Here is a 20,720-nt window from a genome sequence, read left to right on the forward strand (position 1 = left end):
ATTCTCAACGGATACGTCCAGAAGTAAGCGTTTAGTGGACTAAATCATCCCAATCTAAAATTTAGTAGAAATCGTTTCGCTTTATGTTGACGCTTCCCAGGCTCATTTAGCTTAGCTCGCCAACCAAGAAACGGGTAGTATTTCGTTCCGATTTGTATTTTTTATTTTTTGAAGGGGGCGGGGGCTTGCCATCTTGGCCATGAGTACATTGAATTATTATCGAAGATTTTTAAGGTGGCTGAAAAAGGAAGACGAAGTGTGTTCTACTTTCAATATCATGCCTTTTCTGTCACTTTTGATGGATTTGTGTCAAAAATGTGTGTTCTCTTTATAGTAACCTAATGTGGATTTTCATTGCACCTTTGAATAAAAATAACTACAAAGTAGAGATTGACCAATATGGGTTTTTCAGGACCGATACAGAATAATTAGTTGTTAGAAGGACCCATAAAAGATTTTGGGAACCAATATTGATTTGCAGCAAAAGTGTAAAAATTGGCTTTAAAATGAATAATGCAAACACTGAACTTCTTATTGATGACCTCGTCTAAGTACCCTTGAGCAAGATATTAAACCCCACGTTGCTCCTGGTGCTGCGTCACCAGTAGGTAGATGAGGACATAGTGTAAAGCGCTTAACCAATCAGAGGACAGAGTGAATATTAGTGCAGGAGAAAGAGGTGCGGCTGCATTTTAGCCAAAATTAGGTAGATTTTTTTCATATCGGCCGGTCGGATTTAAAAAACAAAAAATAAAAATCGATGTACATGTAAAATATCCAAATATCGTCACCAATAATCAGTTTATCTCTACTACAGTAGAAATGACTAATATTCAAGGGCAGTAAACCTACAGTACGAATACAGAATCCAGGCGGCCATTCGTGTCACTAGGTTTGTTGACCAAAATCCAAGTAAAGCTGAGCCTAAAATGTAACGACCAATTATAAAAAATGCCTGTGTTTGGCTGCCATTGATGTCCAATACATTTAAAGTAGGAAGGTTGGTAGGGAATGAACGTACGTTGGCGAATCATGTGGTTTTTTTTTTCATCTTGTGTCCCTGCAGACATGACTGAAGATCTTCACCTGGAGAAGCACGATGTTATACAGGAATCGCAGTCAGAGATGCTGTATATCAAACAGGATGCTGAGCCAGAGACCCCCAGCATGAAAAAAGAAGAACTGGAAGATGAAATCCCCAAGTTTCCAATGACTGTCAGAGTGAAGACTGAAGAAGAATGTCAAAGCGACAGCTCATTTAAACACCTGAAAACAGAAGGTGAGGGATGACTGGAAGGCCTCTTGGCGCAGCTCTCCGGCAATGACGACGAAACGTCACACCCCTCTGACTTTAAGGGCGCTTTCACGTTAAACCAAAGGACTAGCGTCCAATTGTAGAGTGACATCACAACAACACTTGCAAATGACTTGTTGAAAAGGTTCAGCATTCACACTACGCCAACTAAGCACTCCGAATATCATCACGTGGACGAAAATCGCTCTCATTGATTAGACGAACAGAAGAGGAAATACCTCCATCCTGGGAGGGGAGGGAGTTTGCGCGTAATGTAGCATAAATTAAGTCGCCGCTCAGCCTGCGGTGGGGTCTCGCTCCCTCCCGATGTTATGCCGAGCGAATTTGCGTATATGGCGGAAAACACTCAGGTGACTTTAAAGTTCTGCTCTCAGACCCCCAATTTGGCCTAATTTCAAAATTGTCCGATATGCATGTGTGATACATCATTGGAAAGCTTAAAATCTCTATTTTCTAGGGGAATATTTATTAAAAAAAAAAAACAGCAAAACCCTAATTGGAGGCGAGAGCAGAATTAAAGACGCCACGATTTTAACGAGATATTATCGCGTTCTTACCTTGTTTCGATCCAAAAACTCAATGTAGCATGTATCACCGAGTGTCAAGACACAGCTGTGAATGGCCACAGCCGGATTTTTTTTTTTTTTTATGGGTGAAACATGGTGATATAACAAGGGTCTTGATGCAGAAATCGCAAACAACAAGGAGTGGTTGAGATTTTCTTTTTCATATAGTTACCCTTTTAAACGTTATTTTTCCCAAAAAATTTTTTGATCGATTATTTATCATCTAACACATCGGGGAAAATGCGACAGTAACAAAAAAAAATACAATTAAGCGATAGTTATGAGGTAGATATCTGTGACTTTTTTTTACAGACGCCAAATTTTTCATTGTGACGTAATTCGTTTAAAAGTTTAAAATATGCGAGTGAATAATTTTTGAAAGTTGTTTTTTTTTTAATTAATTTTTTTTTTTATATATTAGACATCAATGACTGATTCTAAACTAAAAATGACAGACATTTTGAATAATGAATATAATTACTTACAAGGTTGAAACAAAAGTGTTTGCGCGACGTCTGCAAACGGGTTTTCAGGTAAAACGGACAAATTAAAAATAGTTCGGAGGCTTAGTGCAACATGAATCTGCTATGGCAGCATATAGACATATTGTTCTATCAAACACAACAGTTGTTTTGGCTTAAAATATAGTAGTTTCTTTTAAAGAGGAGTGCAAGAGCAGAAACTGCTTTTTCAGTCTTGTGTTTTTCGCCATATAAAAAAATCCATAGGGGAAAGTTAAACCACAAAAAAGAACCGCGTGGTACCCCAGGTCCCTCCGGTACCCCTTCCTGTTCGCTGCTTTTTCCTAATAAATATAATGAACAACCACAATGGGAGTATATAAAACTCCCATGTCATACATTAAAACTGTTCGGAACATCAGGACACTCGGATTCCAATTCTCTGTGTCTAAGCTGCTGAACAGGACAGGTTAAAAAAAATTCTTATCACTAAAAAGAATCACTTGACCTTTTCATTATTACTTTTTTTTTTTTTCATTTCTGACTGATGTACTTTTTTTTTTTTTAACTATGTTGCTCATATCTATTTTGAAGTAATTCAGTTTTTTATTAACATTCATAATGTTTGTTAATTTGCTGTCAAGCCTCCCACTTCAAACGGATAGACTAATGTAAATTAACAACTGAAAGATGATTGGACAGAACTAGGGATGGGAATCAAAATCCGATTCCAATTCCGAACCGGTTCCTAGTGTTTCGAGGCCTTGACCTCACAATAAAAAAGCCTTAACGATCCCTTTAACGATTCCTAAAGACTCGTATTGCGTCGTCACGTGACGTGACGTGACGTGTCTTGTTGTCCAGACGCATCAAACTAGCATGGCACCAAGAACCACTCGCTCCAAAGTTTGGCTACACTTCACCAGGAAAGAGGGTGTAAATGAAAGGTTACGATGGTTTCGCATAAGCATTGCAGCCGTAAACATAACAATGAAAGCACGTAAGTTCAAACACTCGAACGTGTGTCTTCACTTCACGAGGAAAAATTACAACAAAGCGTCTTGCAGTCATTGCAAGGTGGAGATAACTGCATCGGGAGGGAATACGACTCTACTGTCCTCACCGAGACGCAAAGGCTCACTCCTGGCTATACAGCGAGCTATAAACTCCCAAATGACGATGCAGAAGACGTTGGTGTAATATGCTGACTTTATTCAGCCTACATTATGGCACCATCACTTGAAGAGTGAAACTAAAAATAGAAATAAATCAATTTCATCCCCAATAACAAACAGGTTTGTAAATCAGCGACGATTAGCTGCTAATACAGTAATAACACAAACTGTTAGCATGGGTTCGCTAGCATTAACACATCGTCAAACCACTACACAACTGGATTTAAGTGTCCGTTCGTAAGTGGAAACACACAACAACAACAACACAAAAGACGATACATACAGGCGTTGCCCCTGTCGATATTTTACAAACATGAAGAAAGAACGTAGGCTCGTAGCAGTGTTTCCCTCTCTCACTAATTCGCTCACTCGCTTGGATGCTTTGTAGCTGCACTTCTTCTTTGCGTGTAAAGAAGAAGAGCGCATTCTTCTTCGCGTGAGGAAGCGTAAGGGCGCCCCCACTTGAGCGTGAATGCACACTAAAAACTAAAAGGCATGCATTTCAATATAATAGTAAATAATACACTTTAACACATATTGCCAAAGGCAGAACAACGACCCATATGCCAATATATACAGTTTTTTTTTTAATTTGACCTCGTGAGTTCGTAAGGTTGTGAATTCTGATTGAACTCGATGCCAATCAAAACGTTTGTTCTTTTTCCCCCAAATTAGAATCGATTAGAGAATCGATAAAGATTCGAATCCTTAAGCAATACCAATAATTAGGGTTGTTCCGATCATGCATGTTTTTTTTGCTCCCGATCCGATCCCGATTGTTTTAGTTTGAGTATCTGCCGATCCCGATATTTCCCGATCCGAATGCTTTTTTTTTGCTCCCGATTCAATTCCAATCATTCCCGATAATTTTTCCCGATCATATACATTTGGGCAATGCATTAAGAAAAAAATGAATAAAACTCGGACGTATATATACATTCAACATACAGTACATAAGTACTGTATTTGTTTATTATGACAATAAATCCTCAAGATGGCATTTACATTATTAACATTCTTTCTGTGAGAGGGATCCACAGATAGAAAGACTTGTAATTCTTAACGTATAAATGTGACTTTGTATATTGTGACTAAATATTGCCATCTAGTGTATTTGTTGAGCTTTCAGTAAATGATACTGTAGCCATTTAACTGTTCTGCCCAAATGCATGATGGGAAATGCAACCATGACTGTGCGTAGTTGCACCAATTGATATGTCTTCTCTGCATTGAGAAACAACATAGTGTTAAGAAAAAGATCAACTACTACCTTTCTTCACCACATTGCTTCCCACGAAATTTCTAATTGTTGAGAGAGGGAGTGTAAGGCTTTAGCCAATTAAAAAAAGGCTCCAAAGGCTGCCAAAATTCACTCTACTCATTTTACGCTGCCTTTTAGCTTTATATATAGGTAAAATGGCGCCATTATAGATTGAACGCGACAATGCATAAGGGGGTCGTGCAGCGCATGCGTTATTTCGCGTTAAATATCTTAACGTGATTCATTTTTAAAAAATTAATTACTGCCGTTAACGCGATAAATTTGATAGCCCTACTTTAAGACAAAACTAGAGACTCTGGATGAGTGTAAGACATTTTGTCTGTAATGTTAAATACAATTAGAAAACGATTTAATTAAAAAATATATATATATATTAAAAAAAAGGCATGTCCGATATTTTTTTGCCGATTCCGATAATTTGAAAATGACCGGCATCCCGATCGGTCGGGACATCTTTATCGATAATGGAATCGGAATCGTAAAAATAGTATCAATTCCCATCCCTAGACGGTACACGATTGGATGTCAACTCCGGCAAATCAAGTGATGTTTTTTTTCATCCATCCCGCAGATATTACAGTGCGAGATCTTCATCCTGAGAGGCATGATCTACCCCATGTTAAACAGGAGTCTGAGTCTGAGATGCTGTGTATCAAACAGGAGGCGGAGCCCGAGACCCTCTACGTTATTGAAAAAGAACAGAAAGATGAAAGCCCTAAGTTTCCAATTATTGCCAGTGTAAAGAGTGAAGAAGATGAAGGTCCAGGCAAAGAGAGCAGATCTGCAAAAACTCTGAACGACCACTTATTTCAACACCTGACAGCAAAGGGTGAGGGACGTCCGCCACCGAGCAGCCCCTTAGCATTGCTCTCGGACAGCGACGATGTAACATCACACTCTTCTGACTTCAACTCTGATGAGGAGGATGTTGACTTTAACCAAAATGTTTCGAAATTCTCAAACAAGTCATCGTTGAAAAGAGAGACCAATGAGCATGTGGATAGGAAACGTTTTGCCTGCTCACTTTGCGATAAAAGAGTTTCTACGAAGCAAGCAGTAACAAGACACATGCGTACACACACTGGAGAGAAGCCTTTTGTGTGCACATGTTGCGATAAAAGATTTCATATGAAGCACGAGTTAACAAGACACATGAGAACACACACGAGAGAATCGCCTTTCGCCTGCAGACTCTGTGATATTGGATTTTTTACAAAGCAAGAGTTGACAAGACACAGGCTTACATGCATTGAAGAAAAACCTTTTTCCTGCTCACTCTGTGATAAAAGATACTCTGAGAAGAGTAAATTAAACCAACACGTAAAATCACACACTGGAGAGAAGCCTTGTGTCTGCACAGGTTGCGGTAAAAGATTTCGGTGCAAACAAGAGTTAACAAAACACACGCGTACACACACTGGAGAAAAACCGTTCGCTTGCCCAGTTTGTGATAAAAGATTCAACGAGAAGGGAAATTTAAATGCGCACACAAGAATGCACACTGGAGAGAAGCCTTTTGACTGCTCACTTTGCGATAAACGATATTGTAAGAAGCAAGATTTAACAAGACACATGAATACACACACCGGAGAAAAGCCTTTTGCCTGCTCAGATTGTGGTAAAAGATTCACCTGGAAGAGATACCTAACGAAGCACACAAAAACCCACACTACAGAGAAACCTTTTTCCTGAGCGGTTTGTGGTCAACGATCCACTTGCAAGGGACATTTCGTATCACACACAGGAGGCCAACCTGGGGAAATCACTTTCAATTGCAATATGTGCCAAATACAGGTAGTTCCGGGGTTATGACGGACCAGACTTATGAGATTTCGACTTTACAATGCCTGCATCTCATCGCGTTTTTATTTTTTATGTTGCCTTTTTGGTTTTGTGATGCACTTTTATTTACACGCACAACTCACATGCACACACAGAGCAGCCGAGTGACAAAAAGGTGACAGCCTGCGAGCACATTTGTTGCTGGTGAAGCAACAAGAGGCGAGCGACTGCTGTATATAACCCCTTTTGTACTGTTTATTGTGCATTTCAACTGTGGTCGAGTACTTGGGGCGAGTCTATGTGTTTGTTTTTGATGATGTGCGGATACTAACTAATACATGCTAATAGTTTGTTATCGCTATAGACCCCAATCACCAACGTCACACAATCACGTGATCGCTGTATTGTGCCACCATATTGTCCGTCATTGTGTGTCGTATTGTCAATGGTAGTAGTTTCTAAAGGTGGATTCACTTGCAAATTATGGATTCCCCAGTGCTATCAGACGCTGTAAACTCATTGGATGAGTTGCATAAAAGCCGTTATTTGGAAAAGCTTCGGTCGATCCAGTCGCCAGATCCATATTTGATGCCCAAACCGATGTTTCCTCCCGTCCGGTCCCGTCCCGTGCGTCAGAGCTCGTCCTGAGACCACAAAATTTCCAATCATACTCCAGTTTATGTCACGATAAGGAGTCGGGTACCCAAAACCGGCAACGGCCCAAATATAAACCGAAATTTGGTCAGCTGAGGGTCACCGTTGTAAAATGAAGCTTGATCGACAACGAACCGGTGTGTGCTGAAAAATAGCTGCCCCGCGTGAAATGTCCCCCCTGACGGGAGCGCTTATTTATAACGCTTTATTGACGTGAAAACATCAATGTTTTCATGGGCGCGTTACAGTAATGGATTTACGACTAAGATCAGTTTTAAATAATTAAATTACACAAAATATTAGTACTGTATTTTAGTAACAAATCGTGGACTGGGCCACATAACCATCTTTAAACAGAAATGTATTAGTCTATAGGTTTTCACGACCATATCCCAATGACAATCACACAGGTATGACATTTAGTTCAAGCAGAGTAAAATAATTTATATTCACGGTACAAGAAAGTAGTTTCCGTGTGGGCGCTCCCGTCACGGGGGAACATTTCACGCAGGGCGGCTATTTTTCGGCACAACGCCTGTTGTTGCGCTCACCTTCTTGTTTTGCGACCGTGGCGACGAGCTTCATAGTCTCCGTCTGATGATGTCTCGTGTTGGCATCATATTGATGTTTTCGCCGCTGTCTGACGGCTGTCGACACAAACGCATCATGGACCGAGATAAACAAACCGTGCTGCTTTAAAGATTTGCTCTTTTAACAATGGGCACACAGCAACTTCTAAAATGACCGTGATCTTCTCTGTTACTGCAATCAACCGCCACACATGCCTTCACCATTTTGATTAATCAGTCAGATCAATCAATGTTAACGATTGTCAGGAAGGTTTTTGGGTTCGTTTTCTAGGCGGTGATTCCTTAGACAGGCAGAAAAACACGCAGTAATAGGAGGAATGTACGAAGCGATAATATGTAAACACGACGAGCTGACGGACAATATGGCAGAACCAGTCAGGGGGGCGGAGTTTTGACCTCACGTGATTGGGGTCTATATCAGCAGCTACTTGTAAACGCAAATTTGATTTGCTGTTATTGAAGATGAGACTGATTGAATTTCATTTTATTTTACTTTCATTCTGCAAGTGTTGATGTCATGAGAAGCTGAATAAAGTCAGCAAACCACACGGACGTCTGACATTTTTTTAAAGAGCTGTTGTCTTCTTGATGAATAAGTGTTGTATATATTTGCATTGCAATTTTTTTCCTACATCAACACAATTGGGCGATTGAATCATTCTGCTTCATTATAGAATTAATGTACCTTTTGTTATTATTGCTATTAAATATATACACGAGCAATAACTCGCTTGCCTGCACACGACTGGAAAAAAAAGCGATACTGGATAATTTTTTCACAGTACACATAAATATTATTATTATTAAATGTATTATCTAAACATAAAGAACATAGAGAGACTTCACACTCCAGATGATTTCAGAGATGCATCACTGTGTCTTCCTTTTGTGAAACTATAACAACAATAAAAAGATGTCCAATCAATAATACTGCAAATAACAAAAAGAAGCTGTCTGCATATTGTGGAGTCCCAGTGCCACAGGGCTTGCCAAAATGGTTCAGCACTATGGACAGCGATACCCATGGGAGGTGACCACCCCACCTGCAGGCAATGGCGTACCGTGACGTCGCATCGTAAAGCGGAAGTAAAGCCGAAGTGGGACATTATAGACCCGTCCTCACATAGACACAACGCAATTACTGCTACTATTCACCAGTAATCTTTCAAAAACGAACATGCCGATCACGCATTGCTTTTCGGAAACTTGTAGAAACGACTCTAGACATTACAACCATGAAGGATGTTTTCTTCATACGTTTGCGGAAACCAAAAACTCGGGAGGAAAAAATGTGAAGACCGAATCAACTTGCGCGGACTTTAACACCAGCTTGGTGAATCCGTTCACATTCCATATGCAGTAAACATTATGTTGGGTTGGCATGGTCTTTCAGAGGACAAAGAGGTAAGCCATTTTGATATTTTTAACTTATTTTTTTTAGCGAAACGTTGTGCCGTACTGCTTCTGTCTGACAATGAATGACCTGAAAAGAATTACAATGGCATCTGACTGCCACTGTTACCGTTTCTGTTTTATATATATATATCTCTATATATATATAGAGATATATATATATAACAACTTTAGTAAGGCGGAAGTGTAAATGAATTATAGGGTTAAGATGTGTTATCAATGAAAAAATTAAAAGTGTTCGTTGGCTGTCACTGAGCGGCATTTGCGATCGCTACACAAAGCTAACTAAATTACCCCCAAGAACGGTAAAAGATGTAGAACAACCAGGGGATATATAAGAAAGACAGGGCTGATGGTAAAGGATAGCTTGTTGAAACAGGAGAATGTCATTGTCAGTCGCGTCGATAAAAAAGCTAAAGCTATGCTTAGGTCGGCTCGTTTTTTTCGTCTTTTTCAGCCTTCGACACTAAAGCCATCTCTTTAACTGAACATTTATATGTTCTTCCACATCTTTGCCAGTCAATTTGGCACCAGTCACATCATTTTCGGAGAGAATTGGTAGGTTTAGCTCTGTAAACATCTTCTTCGTACACGATTTCCATTCATTTCCTATTAGGGACAAACGGTGGCTTGTCCTTACTTAAAACAATGTGAAATAAACAGATATACCGTACTGGCCCGAATATAAAACGGTGTTTTTTGCATTGAAATCAGATTGAAAAAGGCGGTCGTCTTATATTCGCGGTCTAGACATTATACCCATTCACGACGCTGGATGACGCCATATATCATTGAAGCGTTGTTCGGTTATGACAGATCACAGCTACTATCCCCATTCACGACACTAGATGGCGCCAGATATCATTGAAGCGATGTTCTGTCATGACAGATAGTAGTTTAACCAGTTTGCATTATTTTATTGCAATGTTTTTTCCTTATTCAGATTTGTTTCAAGACTACAGTTACAGTTAGACTTCACTTTGATGGTTAATGCATTTATTGCAATTTTTTTGTTTTATCACAATAGATTGGTTTATTTACTTTTCAAAAACCAGAAGCCATTCATTTACGAATGTGATTGCACTTTAGTTCACATATTTAAGATTTAGTTCAGATATTAAGATTTGAATGAGGCAAAATAACATGGTCGCTTCTTCAACCTATTACCCTGAAATTCCAGCGCCTGGACATTTCTACTTCCGGTTCACTTGACGCAACGTCTGTGTTAGTGAAGAGATTTGTCGTTCACTTGAGTAAACGAATCCATTCCGGTTCGTTCAGTAAAAAGATTCGTTCAAACAAATCGTTCAACGAATCGTTCGCCCCCCTCATCTCCCTCCCCGCCCAAACGAATCGTTCGGTTACTGAACGGGAAGTGACGTTGCCGAACGAATCACCAAAGACCGCTTCGCAGTATAACTGAACGGGAAGTGACATTGCTTGGTCCCTCCCTCTCTTCCACATTGACCACTCGTCGTAGTTTCAGAAATGAGTGACAGGCGGTATCATTCTGCTTTCACAGACAGCCTCGTCTCCCTCCTGCTGCTGCTAAAGCGAGGGAGAACTTCCGCGTCGTCTGTCCTAGTTCTATGGGCTCAAAGTCATGGCTCGTGCTTGCATTTCGATTTAGGACACGGTTAAACATTTTCCTTTTGTGAGGGGAGTAGGGGGCGGGGGCGCACGGACTTTCTTTAGCAGGTTCTTGATCACACATACAATCACATATACAGCATGTTTGCTGTCACGAAAATAAAAATACATCGAAAGTTTAATTTCTGAATATGGAACGACCAACACATCATATTTACATCTCGCTCTGTTGTATTTTTGTTTTTTAGTATTAAGATGATCGTGTTGAATTTTTGCACTGGTATTAATAAATAAAATAATCCGGTCAGCTCCCCTGTCGTCCCCGCATCTCAGATCGTCAAATGCTGACGAGAAATAATTGTTTGCTCTTTACGATGTCGCCTTTCTACTCTCATTAGTCTGTTAAGAAAAATGTAGACATATTGCGACATCTCCCGTGTCCGCGTGCTTTGTTTTTGGGCGCTTGAGTAGCACATGATGGACGGATTGACATAATTTGTCAAACCAACCAACACCTGACACGAAAAAAAAAAAAAAACACTCGGAAAAAAATTACATGTATATACAGTTTCATTGCAAATCAGTATTGTGGTGCTCATATTGTTTTTTTGCACTGGTATTAATAAATAAAATAATCCGGTCAGCTCCCCTGTCGTCCCCGCATCTCAGATCGTCAAATGCTGACGAGAAATAATTGTTAGCTCTTTACGATGTCGCCTTTCTACTCTCATTAGTCTGTTAATAAAAATGTAGACATATTGCGACATCTCCCGTGTCTGCGTGCGTTGTTTTGGGCGCTTGAGTAGCACATGATGGACGGATTGACATAATTTGTCAAACAAACCAACACCCGACACGCTGACACAAAAAAAAAAATAAAACACTCGGGAAAAAATTGACATGTATATACAGTTTCATTGCAAATCAGTATTTTGGTGATCATACTAAATATTTTTTTCTGTGCACATATGAGGTAAATATCGCTGCCATGAAGCCTCCATATAGTGACAGTTCTCTGCCCGCTTCACTGCCGTCACGCGACCGCAGCTCAGCTTTTGCTTGCCTCGTAGCTACCCGTGTTTTAAATTACTGTAAATTTGATAGTATGTCGTCATAGGCAGTCACGAGTTTGTTGAGAAAAGTACTACTCTAAACAATGCTCGCTAGATTTGTGTGGTGTTTTTGTCTGTTTGAGCAGCATTTGATAGGCTCCACGTTAACAAATATGTGACAAAGTCATTTCCTTTCATTTTCTGATTCGTTCACCGCATAGTCATTACTGGAAAATCAAGTTAGCAGCAAGCTAGGTCAGGAACCGGAGGACCGAGTCACTGAACGGGAAGTGACAAAACTCAGTCTTGCCCCCCTGCCTGCACGCTGGCTGCTTATTGGCCACACGTGGACGTGAGTGACAAACGCCCTGATTCTGTTTCCGCTCCCTCCCCTGCCCACGATGAGGCTGGCGTCTGATTGGTCGTGTGCGATGTCAGAAGACGCTGCCGCTTGCTCAACGCCCTCCCACACAGCGAACAAGCACCACCTTCATAGAACGAATCAGTGCAGATGATGATTAGTTCGGTCTCGTTCACCAAAACAATTCGTTCAAAAAGAACGAATCGTTCGCGACCGATACAACACTAGTCTGTGTACCCTACGCCAGGCTTGCAGTTCTTTCGTGAACCCTTCCAACCAAACGCGCTCCTTCAAAGCATTCTCAACGGATACCTCCTGAAGTAAGCGTTTAGTGGACTAAAACATCCCAATCTAAAGTTTAGTGGAAGTCGTTTGGCTTTATGTTTACGTTTCCCAGGCTCATTTAGCTTAGCCTAAGTTTAGCTTAGCTCGCCAGCCAAGAAACGAGTAGTATTTCGTTCCGATTTGTATTTTTTATTTTTTGAAGGGGGCGGGGGCTTGCCATCTTGGCCATGAGTACATTGAATTATTATCAAAGCTTCTCAAGGCGGCTGAAAAAGGAAGACGAATTGTGTTCTACTTTCATTGTTATGCCTTTTCTGTCAGTTTTGATGGATTTGTGTCAAAAATGTGTGTTATCTTTATAGTCACCTAATGTGGATTTTCATAGCACCTTTAAATAAAAATAACCATTACTACAAAGTAGAGATTGACCAATATGGGTTTTTCAGGGCCGATACAGATTATTAATTGTTAGAGGGACCCATAAAAGATTTTTGAAACCGATATTCATTTGCAGCAAAAGTGTAAAAATGGTCTTTAAAATGAATAATGCAAACATTGAACTTCATTGTAGTGCCTAAATGCATGTTTATTGAATCACACAAATATAAGAAAAATAGTTCCAAAAGTGCCTCAATTTCCTCAATTCAGAAACATGTCTTATAAAGTTGAATAAAAGGTTAAATACGTAGCTCTGTGAAAATTTTCCACAGAAATTACAATAAAACAAAAATACAGTGAATTCTCAGCAGCACCTCTTGTTAAGTTAAAAAAAATCTTTGATTATACCGTAATTTTCTGACTATAAGCCGCTGCTTTTTTCCTTCATTTTGAATCCTGCGGCTTATAGTCCAGTGCGGCTTATTTATTGATTTATTTGGGTTAATAGGTAACACTTTATTTGACAGCAGCATCATAAAACTTCCATAAGACCGTCATAATTACGACATGATAATGACACTATCTTGGGAATTGATGAATGAATGAATGTTATGAAATATCATCCGGAAAATTTTGTCACCATCACTCCATTTGTGTCCAGCTCAGATCTTATACATCCATTCAAAAGTGAGTTAATTTTACATCTGTCATAAGCATTTATTAATGTTCATCATGGTATGATGAGCATTAATCATTATTATGATGGTCTTATTACAGTTTTATGGTGCCACTGTCAAATAAAGTGTTATCAAATACCACTTAATGAAACAACTGGGAGAGTTACTGAAGAAATAATTAGCAGAGACCATGAATATTGATTGTTATTTACATATGTAGCGCTGCAATGCATGCTTGGAGGCATAATGTACAATAGCAGTGTTGACAGCAGGTGGTAACAGAGGTTGACTGTCTCCCCCAAGGGAGCAGTGATAGCCAAATGAAGCTTTTGAAGCAATGGAGCTTTGCAGCCAATTGGTTCAAAGCTTCATGGTGGTTCATTTGGTCTTATGATGCCGCTGTCCAATAAAGTGTTACCGGTTAATATCTTTTGGTGTAAATATCCCATAATTCAGTGAGGACAGCTGCGGCTTATTGTCCAGTGCGGCTTATCTATGAACAAATGCCGTTTTCTTGTCAAATTTGGTTGGTGGTGGCTTATAGTCCAGAAATTACGGTAGCTCCCTGAATTTTTTCACAATAAATAAAAAAAAATTTTTTTTCACTTTTCCTCTCACTCTCCAATGTGTGTGAGGACAGCTTCTTCTTCAGAGGCTCTGCCACTTGGGGGGTGGCGTGGTTCAGTGGTAGAGTAGTCTCCTCCCCCCCAGAGGTTGTGGGTTCTATTCTCTACCCTGGTGACCTCGTCTAAGTACCCTTGACAAAGATACTACAGCCCACATTGCTACTGGTGCTGCGTCACCAGTAGGTCAATGAGGATATGGTGTAAAGCGCTTTGCAGGCCTGAAAAGGTTAAAAGGTGCAATACAAGGGAAACTCCATTTAGCATTACCATTTAACCAATCAGAGGACAGGGTGAATATTAGTGCAAAAGAAAGAGGCACGTCTGCATCTTAGCTGAAAATGAATTGATTTTTTTCATGTCGGCTGGCCAGATTAGAAAAAAGGCAGATACTGATGTACGTTAAATTTCCAAATATCGGCACCAATAATCGGTTTATCTCTACTATAAAGGTAAAAACGATTAATATTCAAGTGCAGTAAACCTGCAGTACGAATACAGAGTCCAGGTGGCCATTCGTGTCACTGGGTTTGTTGACCAAAATCCAAGTAATGCTAAGCCCAAAATGTAATGACCAATTAAAAACAAATGCCTGTGTTTGGCTTCCATTGATGTTCAATCCATTGGAAGTGAGAAGGTTGGCAGGGAATGAACGTACGTTGGCGAATCATGTGTTTTTAATCTTGTGTCCCTGCAGATATGACTAAAGAAGATCTTCACCCGGAGAAGAAAGATGTTACACAGGAGTCGGAGCTGGAGACCCCCAGCATGAAAAAAGAAAAACAGGAAGATGCAATCCCCAACTTTCCAATGACTGTCAGTGTGAAAATTGAAGAAGAAGAAGGTCCAAGCGACAGCTCATTTGAACACCTGACAACAAAAGGTGAGGGATGATCGCAACCGGGGTCTCGCTCCCTCCCGATGATATGCCGAGCGAACTTGCGTATATTAAAAAAAATGCGTAGGGGAAAGTTATTCCACAAAAAGGAACCACGTGGTACCCCAAGTCCCTCTGTTTCCCCTTCCTGTTTGCTGCTTTTTCCTAATAAATATAATGAACAACCACAATGGGAGTATCTATAACTCCCATGTGATACATCAAAAGTGTCCAGGACATCAGGACACTGATTCCGATTATCTGTGTCTAAGCAGCAGAACAGGACAGGTTAAAAAAAAAAAAGTTATATTTTCCAATCAGATTAATTATTATTTATACAAATATTCACCTTACCTCTTCATAACTACTATTAAATTTGTTTTGTTTTTTTTTCATTTCTGACTGACATACTTTTGTTCAACTATTCTGAACTTTGCGAAAGCTTATATACAGTGCCTTGCAAAAGTATTCGGCCCCCTTGAATCTTGCAACCTTTCGCAACATTTCAGGCTTCAAACATAAAGATATGAAATTTAATTTTTTTGTCAAGAATCAACAACAAGTGGGACACAATCGTGAAGTGGAACAACATTTATTGGATAATTTAAACTTTTTTAACAAATAAAAAACTGAAAAGTGGGGCGTGCAATATTATTCGGCCCCTTTACTTTCAGTGCAGCAAACTCACTCCAGAAGTTCAGTGAGGATCTCTGAATGATCCACTGTTGTCCTAAATGACCGATGATGATAAATAGAATCCAACTGTGTGTAATCAAGTCTCCGCATAAATGCACCTGCTCTGTGATAGTCTCAGGGTTCTGTTTAAAGTGCAGAGAGCATTAAGAAAACCAAGGAACACACCAGGCAGGTCCGAGATACTGTTGTGGAGAAGTTTAAAGCCGGATTTGGATACAAAAAGATTTCCCAAGCTTTAAACATCTCAAGGAGCACTGTGCAAGCCATCATATTGAAATGGAAGGAGCATCAGACCACTGCAAATCTACCAAGACCCGGCCGTCCTTCCAAACTTTCTTCTCAAACAAGGAGAAAACTGATCAGAGATGCAGCCAAGAGGCCCATGATCACTCTGGTTGAACTGCAGAGATCCAGAGTTGAGGTGGGAGAGTCTGTCCATAGGACAACAATCAGTCGTACACTGCACAAATCTGGCCTTTATGGAAGAGTGGCAAGAAGAAAGCCATTTCTCAAAAATATCCATAAAAAGTCTCGTTTAAAGATTGCCACAAGCAACCTGGGAGACACACCAAACATGTAGAAGAAGGTGCTCTGGTCAGATGAAACTAAAATTGAACTTTTTGGCCACAATGCAAAACGATATGTTTGGCGTAAAAGCAACACAGCTGATCACCCTGAACACACCATCCCCACTGTCAAACATGGTGGTGACAGCATCATGGTTTGGGCCTGCTTTTCTTCAGCAGGGACAGGGAAGATGGATGCAGCCAAATACAGGAACATTCTGGAAGAAAACCTGTTGGTATCTGCACAAGACCTGAGACTGGGACAGAGATTTATCTTCCAACAGGACAATGATCCAAAACATAAAGTCAAATCTACAATGGAGTGGTTCAAAAATAAACGTATCCAGGTGTTAGAATGGCCAAGTTAAAGTCCAGACCTGAATCCAATCGAGAATCTGTGGAAAGAGCTGAAGACTGCTGTTCACAAACACTCTCCATCCAACCTCACTGAGCTCGAGCTGTTTTGCAAGGAAGAATGGGCAAGAATGTCAGTCTCTCAATGTGCAAAACTGATCTTAAGTTATTAACTGCAATTGTATTTTTTTTTTCTTGAAAACACATTTTATTTATTCTGTGTTTCTGTGTGTTATTAATATTGTTGTCTTTTACTTAAGAGGCATGGTCAATTGTTTTTAGTTGTGATTTCTTATCGCGTTTAAATGGGTGTGCTTGATCTGTTAATATATACTGTATTCTCACTGTGTTATTGTAAATTGGTTTAAAACAAATTGGGGGGGGCGCAATAATATCGCATATCGGAATAATTTATGAGATAAATTATCGCACACTAAAAGTTGTTATCGCGACAGGCCTAATTATACCCATTTACGACGCTAGATGGCGCCAGATATAATTGAAGCGATGTTCTGTCTTGACAGCTCTCAGCTATTCTCCCCATTCACGACGCTAGATGGCGCCAGATATAAGCGATAAGGGATGTTCTGTTAACCAGTTTGCATTTTTTTATTGCAATGTTTTTCCTTATTTAGATTTCTTTCAAGACGACAGTTAGACTTCACTTTGATGGTTAATGCAGTTATTGAAATTTTGTTGTTTTATCACAATAGATTGGTTTATTTACATTTCAAAAACCAGAAGCCATTCATTTACGAATGTGATTGCACTTTAGTTTACATATTTAAATGGTCAGATATTAAGATTAGAATGAGGCAAAATAACATGCTTCTTCTCTCAAATATATTGTCATATTCATAAAGTTTGTTAATTTGCTGCCAAGACTCCCACTTCAAATGGATGGACAGACTAATGTAAATTAACAACTGAAAGATGATTGGACGGTACACGATTGGATGTCAACTCTGGCAAATCACGTGTTTTTTTTTCCATCCATCCCGCAGACATCACAGTGCAAGATCTTCACCCTGAGAATCATGATCCTCCCCATGTTAAACAGGAGTCTGCGATGCCGTATATCAAACAGGAGGCGGAGCCAGAGACCCTTTACATGATTGAAAAACAACAGCAAGATGAAATCACAAAGTTTCCAACTACTGTTTCTGTGAAAAGTGAAGAAGATGAAGTTCCAAGCGAGGAGAGCAGAGCTGCAAAACCTCTGAGCGACGGCTTATTTCAACACCTGACAGCAAAAGGTGTGGGACGATCGCAACCGGGCGGCCTCTTAGCACCGCTCTCGGACAGCGAGGACGTAACGTCACACTCCTCTGACGTAAACTCTGATGAGGAGGATGTTGACTTTAACCAAAATGTTTCAAAATTCTCAAACAAGTCGTCATTGAAAAGAGAGACCAATGAACATGTGGGTAAGAAACGTTTCGCCTGCTCACTTTGCAATAAAAGACTTTCTACGAAGCAAGAGGTAACAAGACACACGCGTACACACACTGGTGAAAAGCCTTTTGTCTGCACATTTTGCAATAAAAGATTTCATATGAAGCACGAATTAACAAGACACATGCACACACACACTGGAGAGAGGCCATTTGCCTGCTCAGTTTGTGGTAAAAGATTCTCCCAGAAGGTACAATTAAATAGACACATGAGAACACACACGAGAGAAACGCCTTTCGCCTGCAGACTCTGTGACATTGGATTTTTTACAAAGCAAGAGTTAACAAGACACAGGCTTACATGTATTGAAGAAAAACCTTTCTCCTGCTCACTCTGTGATAAAAGATACTCTGAGAAGAGAAAATTAAACCAACACGTAAAATCACACACTGGAGAGAAGCCTTGTGTCTGCACATGTTGTGGTAAAAGATTTCGGTGGAAACAAGAGTTAACAAAACACACGCGTACACACACTGGAGAAAAGCCGTTCGTTTGCCCAGTTTGTGGTAAAAGATTTAACGAGAAGGGAAATTTAAAAATACACATAAGGTCACACACGGGAGAGAAGCCTTTTGACTGCTCGCTTTGCGATAAGCGATATTCTACGAAGCAAGATTTAACAAGACACACGCGTACACACACTGGAGAAAAGCCTTTTGCCTGTTCAGATTGTGGTAAAAGATTCACCTGGAAGAGATACCTAACAAATCACACAAAAACCCACACGACAGAGAAACCTTTTACCTGAGCGGTGTGGTGAGCGATCCACTCGCAAGGGACATTTCGTATCGCACATAAGCCAAACTGGGGAAATATCTTTCACTTGCAATATGTGCCAAATGCAGATAGTCCCCGGGTTACGACAGAACAGACTTATGCCATTTCGACTTCACGACGACTGCGTCTCGTTACTTTTTTTTTTTTTTTTTTAATGTTGACTTTTGTTTTGTGATGCGAGTGCATGTACAGACGTCCACCCCACACACGCACACACAGAGCAGATGAGTGACAAAGGTGACAGCCTGCGCACACATATGTGGCTTGTGAAGCAACAAGAGGTGACGGCTGTGTATAACCCCTTTTGTACTGTTTGTGTGTTTTCAATTGTGATCGAATACTTGGGGCGAGTTTACAGTATGCGATTGTTTTTGATGATGTGCGGACGCTAACTGAAACATGCTAATTGTTTATTATTGCTGTATCAGCAGCTACATGTAAACGCAAATTTGAATTGCTGTTATTAAAGATGAGACTGAAATCATGAGCAGGTGAATAAAGGCAGCAAACCACACGGATGTCTAACATTGTCATTTCGGAGCTTAGCTCCAATATTACACTTTTTTTTATTTTATTTTAAGGGCTGTTTTCTTTTCGAGCAATAAGTTTTGTAAATATTTGCATTACATTAATTCTCCTTTCTCAACACAATTGGACATTGGGATCATTCTGCTTCATTATAGAATTAAAGTACCTTTTGTTATCATTACAATTAAAATATAAACACGTAAAAAAATAAAAAAAAAACTCGCTTACCTGCACACGACAGGGGGGAAAAAAAGCGATACTGGATAATTTATCGCGGCACACCTGACCAGTGAACTCATAAGTTGAGTTCAAAAGGGGGAGACAAAATTCGCTCTGCTATTATCGGACTCCTTTGAGTCCAAAAGGGGGATTGAAGTCAGTATACATCTCGCCTATTGCAATCATGTCCATAAATGGAGTGTTTTTTCACAGAAAACAGCTGACAGTTAGTTTTGCCTCAGATAGTCATTGACTTTTAACTGCCAACCAGCAAGGCTCATGCCCTATTTTGCAAGATGAATTAATCACCAAACAGACACACCTCCTTATCTGTACAGCATATAAGCAACGCCGAGCTCTAGAGGTGTGCAAAATTTCCGATTCTTAGATTATTCGCGATTCGGCCGTGGAAGATTCGAGAACGATTCAAAAACATCCAAATTCCGATTATTGAAATATGCCAAGTAAAGCGGAAGTACAACACACTCAGCGCGCCGCGCAGTCATTGAGCAACGGAGCGAGAGTAGCTAAACATCATGCTTCTCCTTACCCGGCCCCTCGGGTAATGCCAACGCTCAACTCACGGCTCTAGCTCAACTCATGCCACGAGATAAAAAAAACACAACAACATACCTGACTGCTGCCGAAAAGCTGCTACATGTACAGCTACATAATGTTACGGTAGATATCATTTATATAGGACTAGATGCAATATAGACTCGGTAGCGGTAGCAGCACATCTGCAAAAAGCTAGATGTGGGCGTCAGAAACGGCCGCCATCTTAAAGCAGTAAACTTCCCTGCAAGGCTGTTGTAGCGAACCTTCCAAGCAAACCTCTTTAACTTTTTATCTAAAATACTCCTAAATCGGTAAAATATTAACTTGAATCTATCTTTAAAATAGTTTTAAAACTTTCACATGTCAAAAGTAGACAAAAGGGAAATTATGGAATAACGGGAGCAATTTTAACAACTTTAACGGTTGATTCACAACATTAAATTAATTGAATGTAGTTTAAAGCTGCTGATACAGAATGGGGACTGG

The 20,720-nt window shown here is 40.0% G+C and overlaps 2 protein-coding genes across 5 annotated transcripts in view; both read left to right on the forward strand.

Moving 5' to 3' along the window:
- The window catches only part of LOC130916135 (zinc finger protein 260-like), a 55,063-nt gene extending 46,722 nt beyond the window's left edge, over positions 1 to 8,341 (forward strand). For all 4 annotated transcript variants that reach the window (XM_057836607.1, XM_057836631.1, XM_057836621.1 and 1 more), the window contains 2 exons: positions 1,067 to 1,279; positions 5,371 to 8,341. In XM_057836607.1, coding sequence (XP_057692590.1) covers positions 1,067 to 1,279; positions 5,371 to 6,491 — 1,334 coding nt within the window. In that variant the 3' untranslated portion in view covers positions 6,492 to 8,341. The remainder of the gene's footprint in view (positions 1 to 1,066; positions 1,280 to 5,370) is intronic.
- A 2,104-nt stretch (positions 8,342 to 10,445) lies between these two features.
- Positions 10,446 to 19,576, forward strand: LOC130923471 (zinc finger protein OZF-like). The gene is made up of 4 exons (XM_057849250.1): positions 10,446 to 10,456; positions 12,469 to 12,561; positions 14,902 to 15,087; positions 17,702 to 19,576. Exons 3-4 carry the CDS (start codon positions 14,904 to 14,906, stop codon positions 18,898 to 18,900), a joined length of 1,383 nt encoding a protein of 460 aa, XP_057705233.1. The 5' UTR covers positions 10,446 to 10,456; positions 12,469 to 12,561; positions 14,902 to 14,903; the 3' UTR covers positions 18,901 to 19,576.
- Positions 19,577 to 20,720: the final 1,144 nt, after the last annotated feature.

The sequence above is a fragment of the Corythoichthys intestinalis genome, chromosome 1, assembly GCF_030265065.1.
Source record: "Corythoichthys intestinalis isolate RoL2023-P3 chromosome 1, ASM3026506v1, whole genome shotgun sequence".
Taxonomy (NCBI): domain Eukaryota; kingdom Metazoa; phylum Chordata; class Actinopteri; order Syngnathiformes; family Syngnathidae; genus Corythoichthys; species Corythoichthys intestinalis.

What these genes read in the sequence shown, in the direction of transcription:
- LOC130923471 (XM_057849250.1), top strand. Translation starts at nt 14,904, where the DNA reads ATGACTAAAGAAGATCTTCACCCGGAGAAGAAAGATGTTACACAGGAG. An exon ending in TGAACACCTGACAACAAAAG is followed by an intron (nt 15,088 to 17,701) that starts GTGAGGGATGAT and finishes TCCATCCCGCAG; the next exon opens with ACATCACAGTGCAAGATCTT.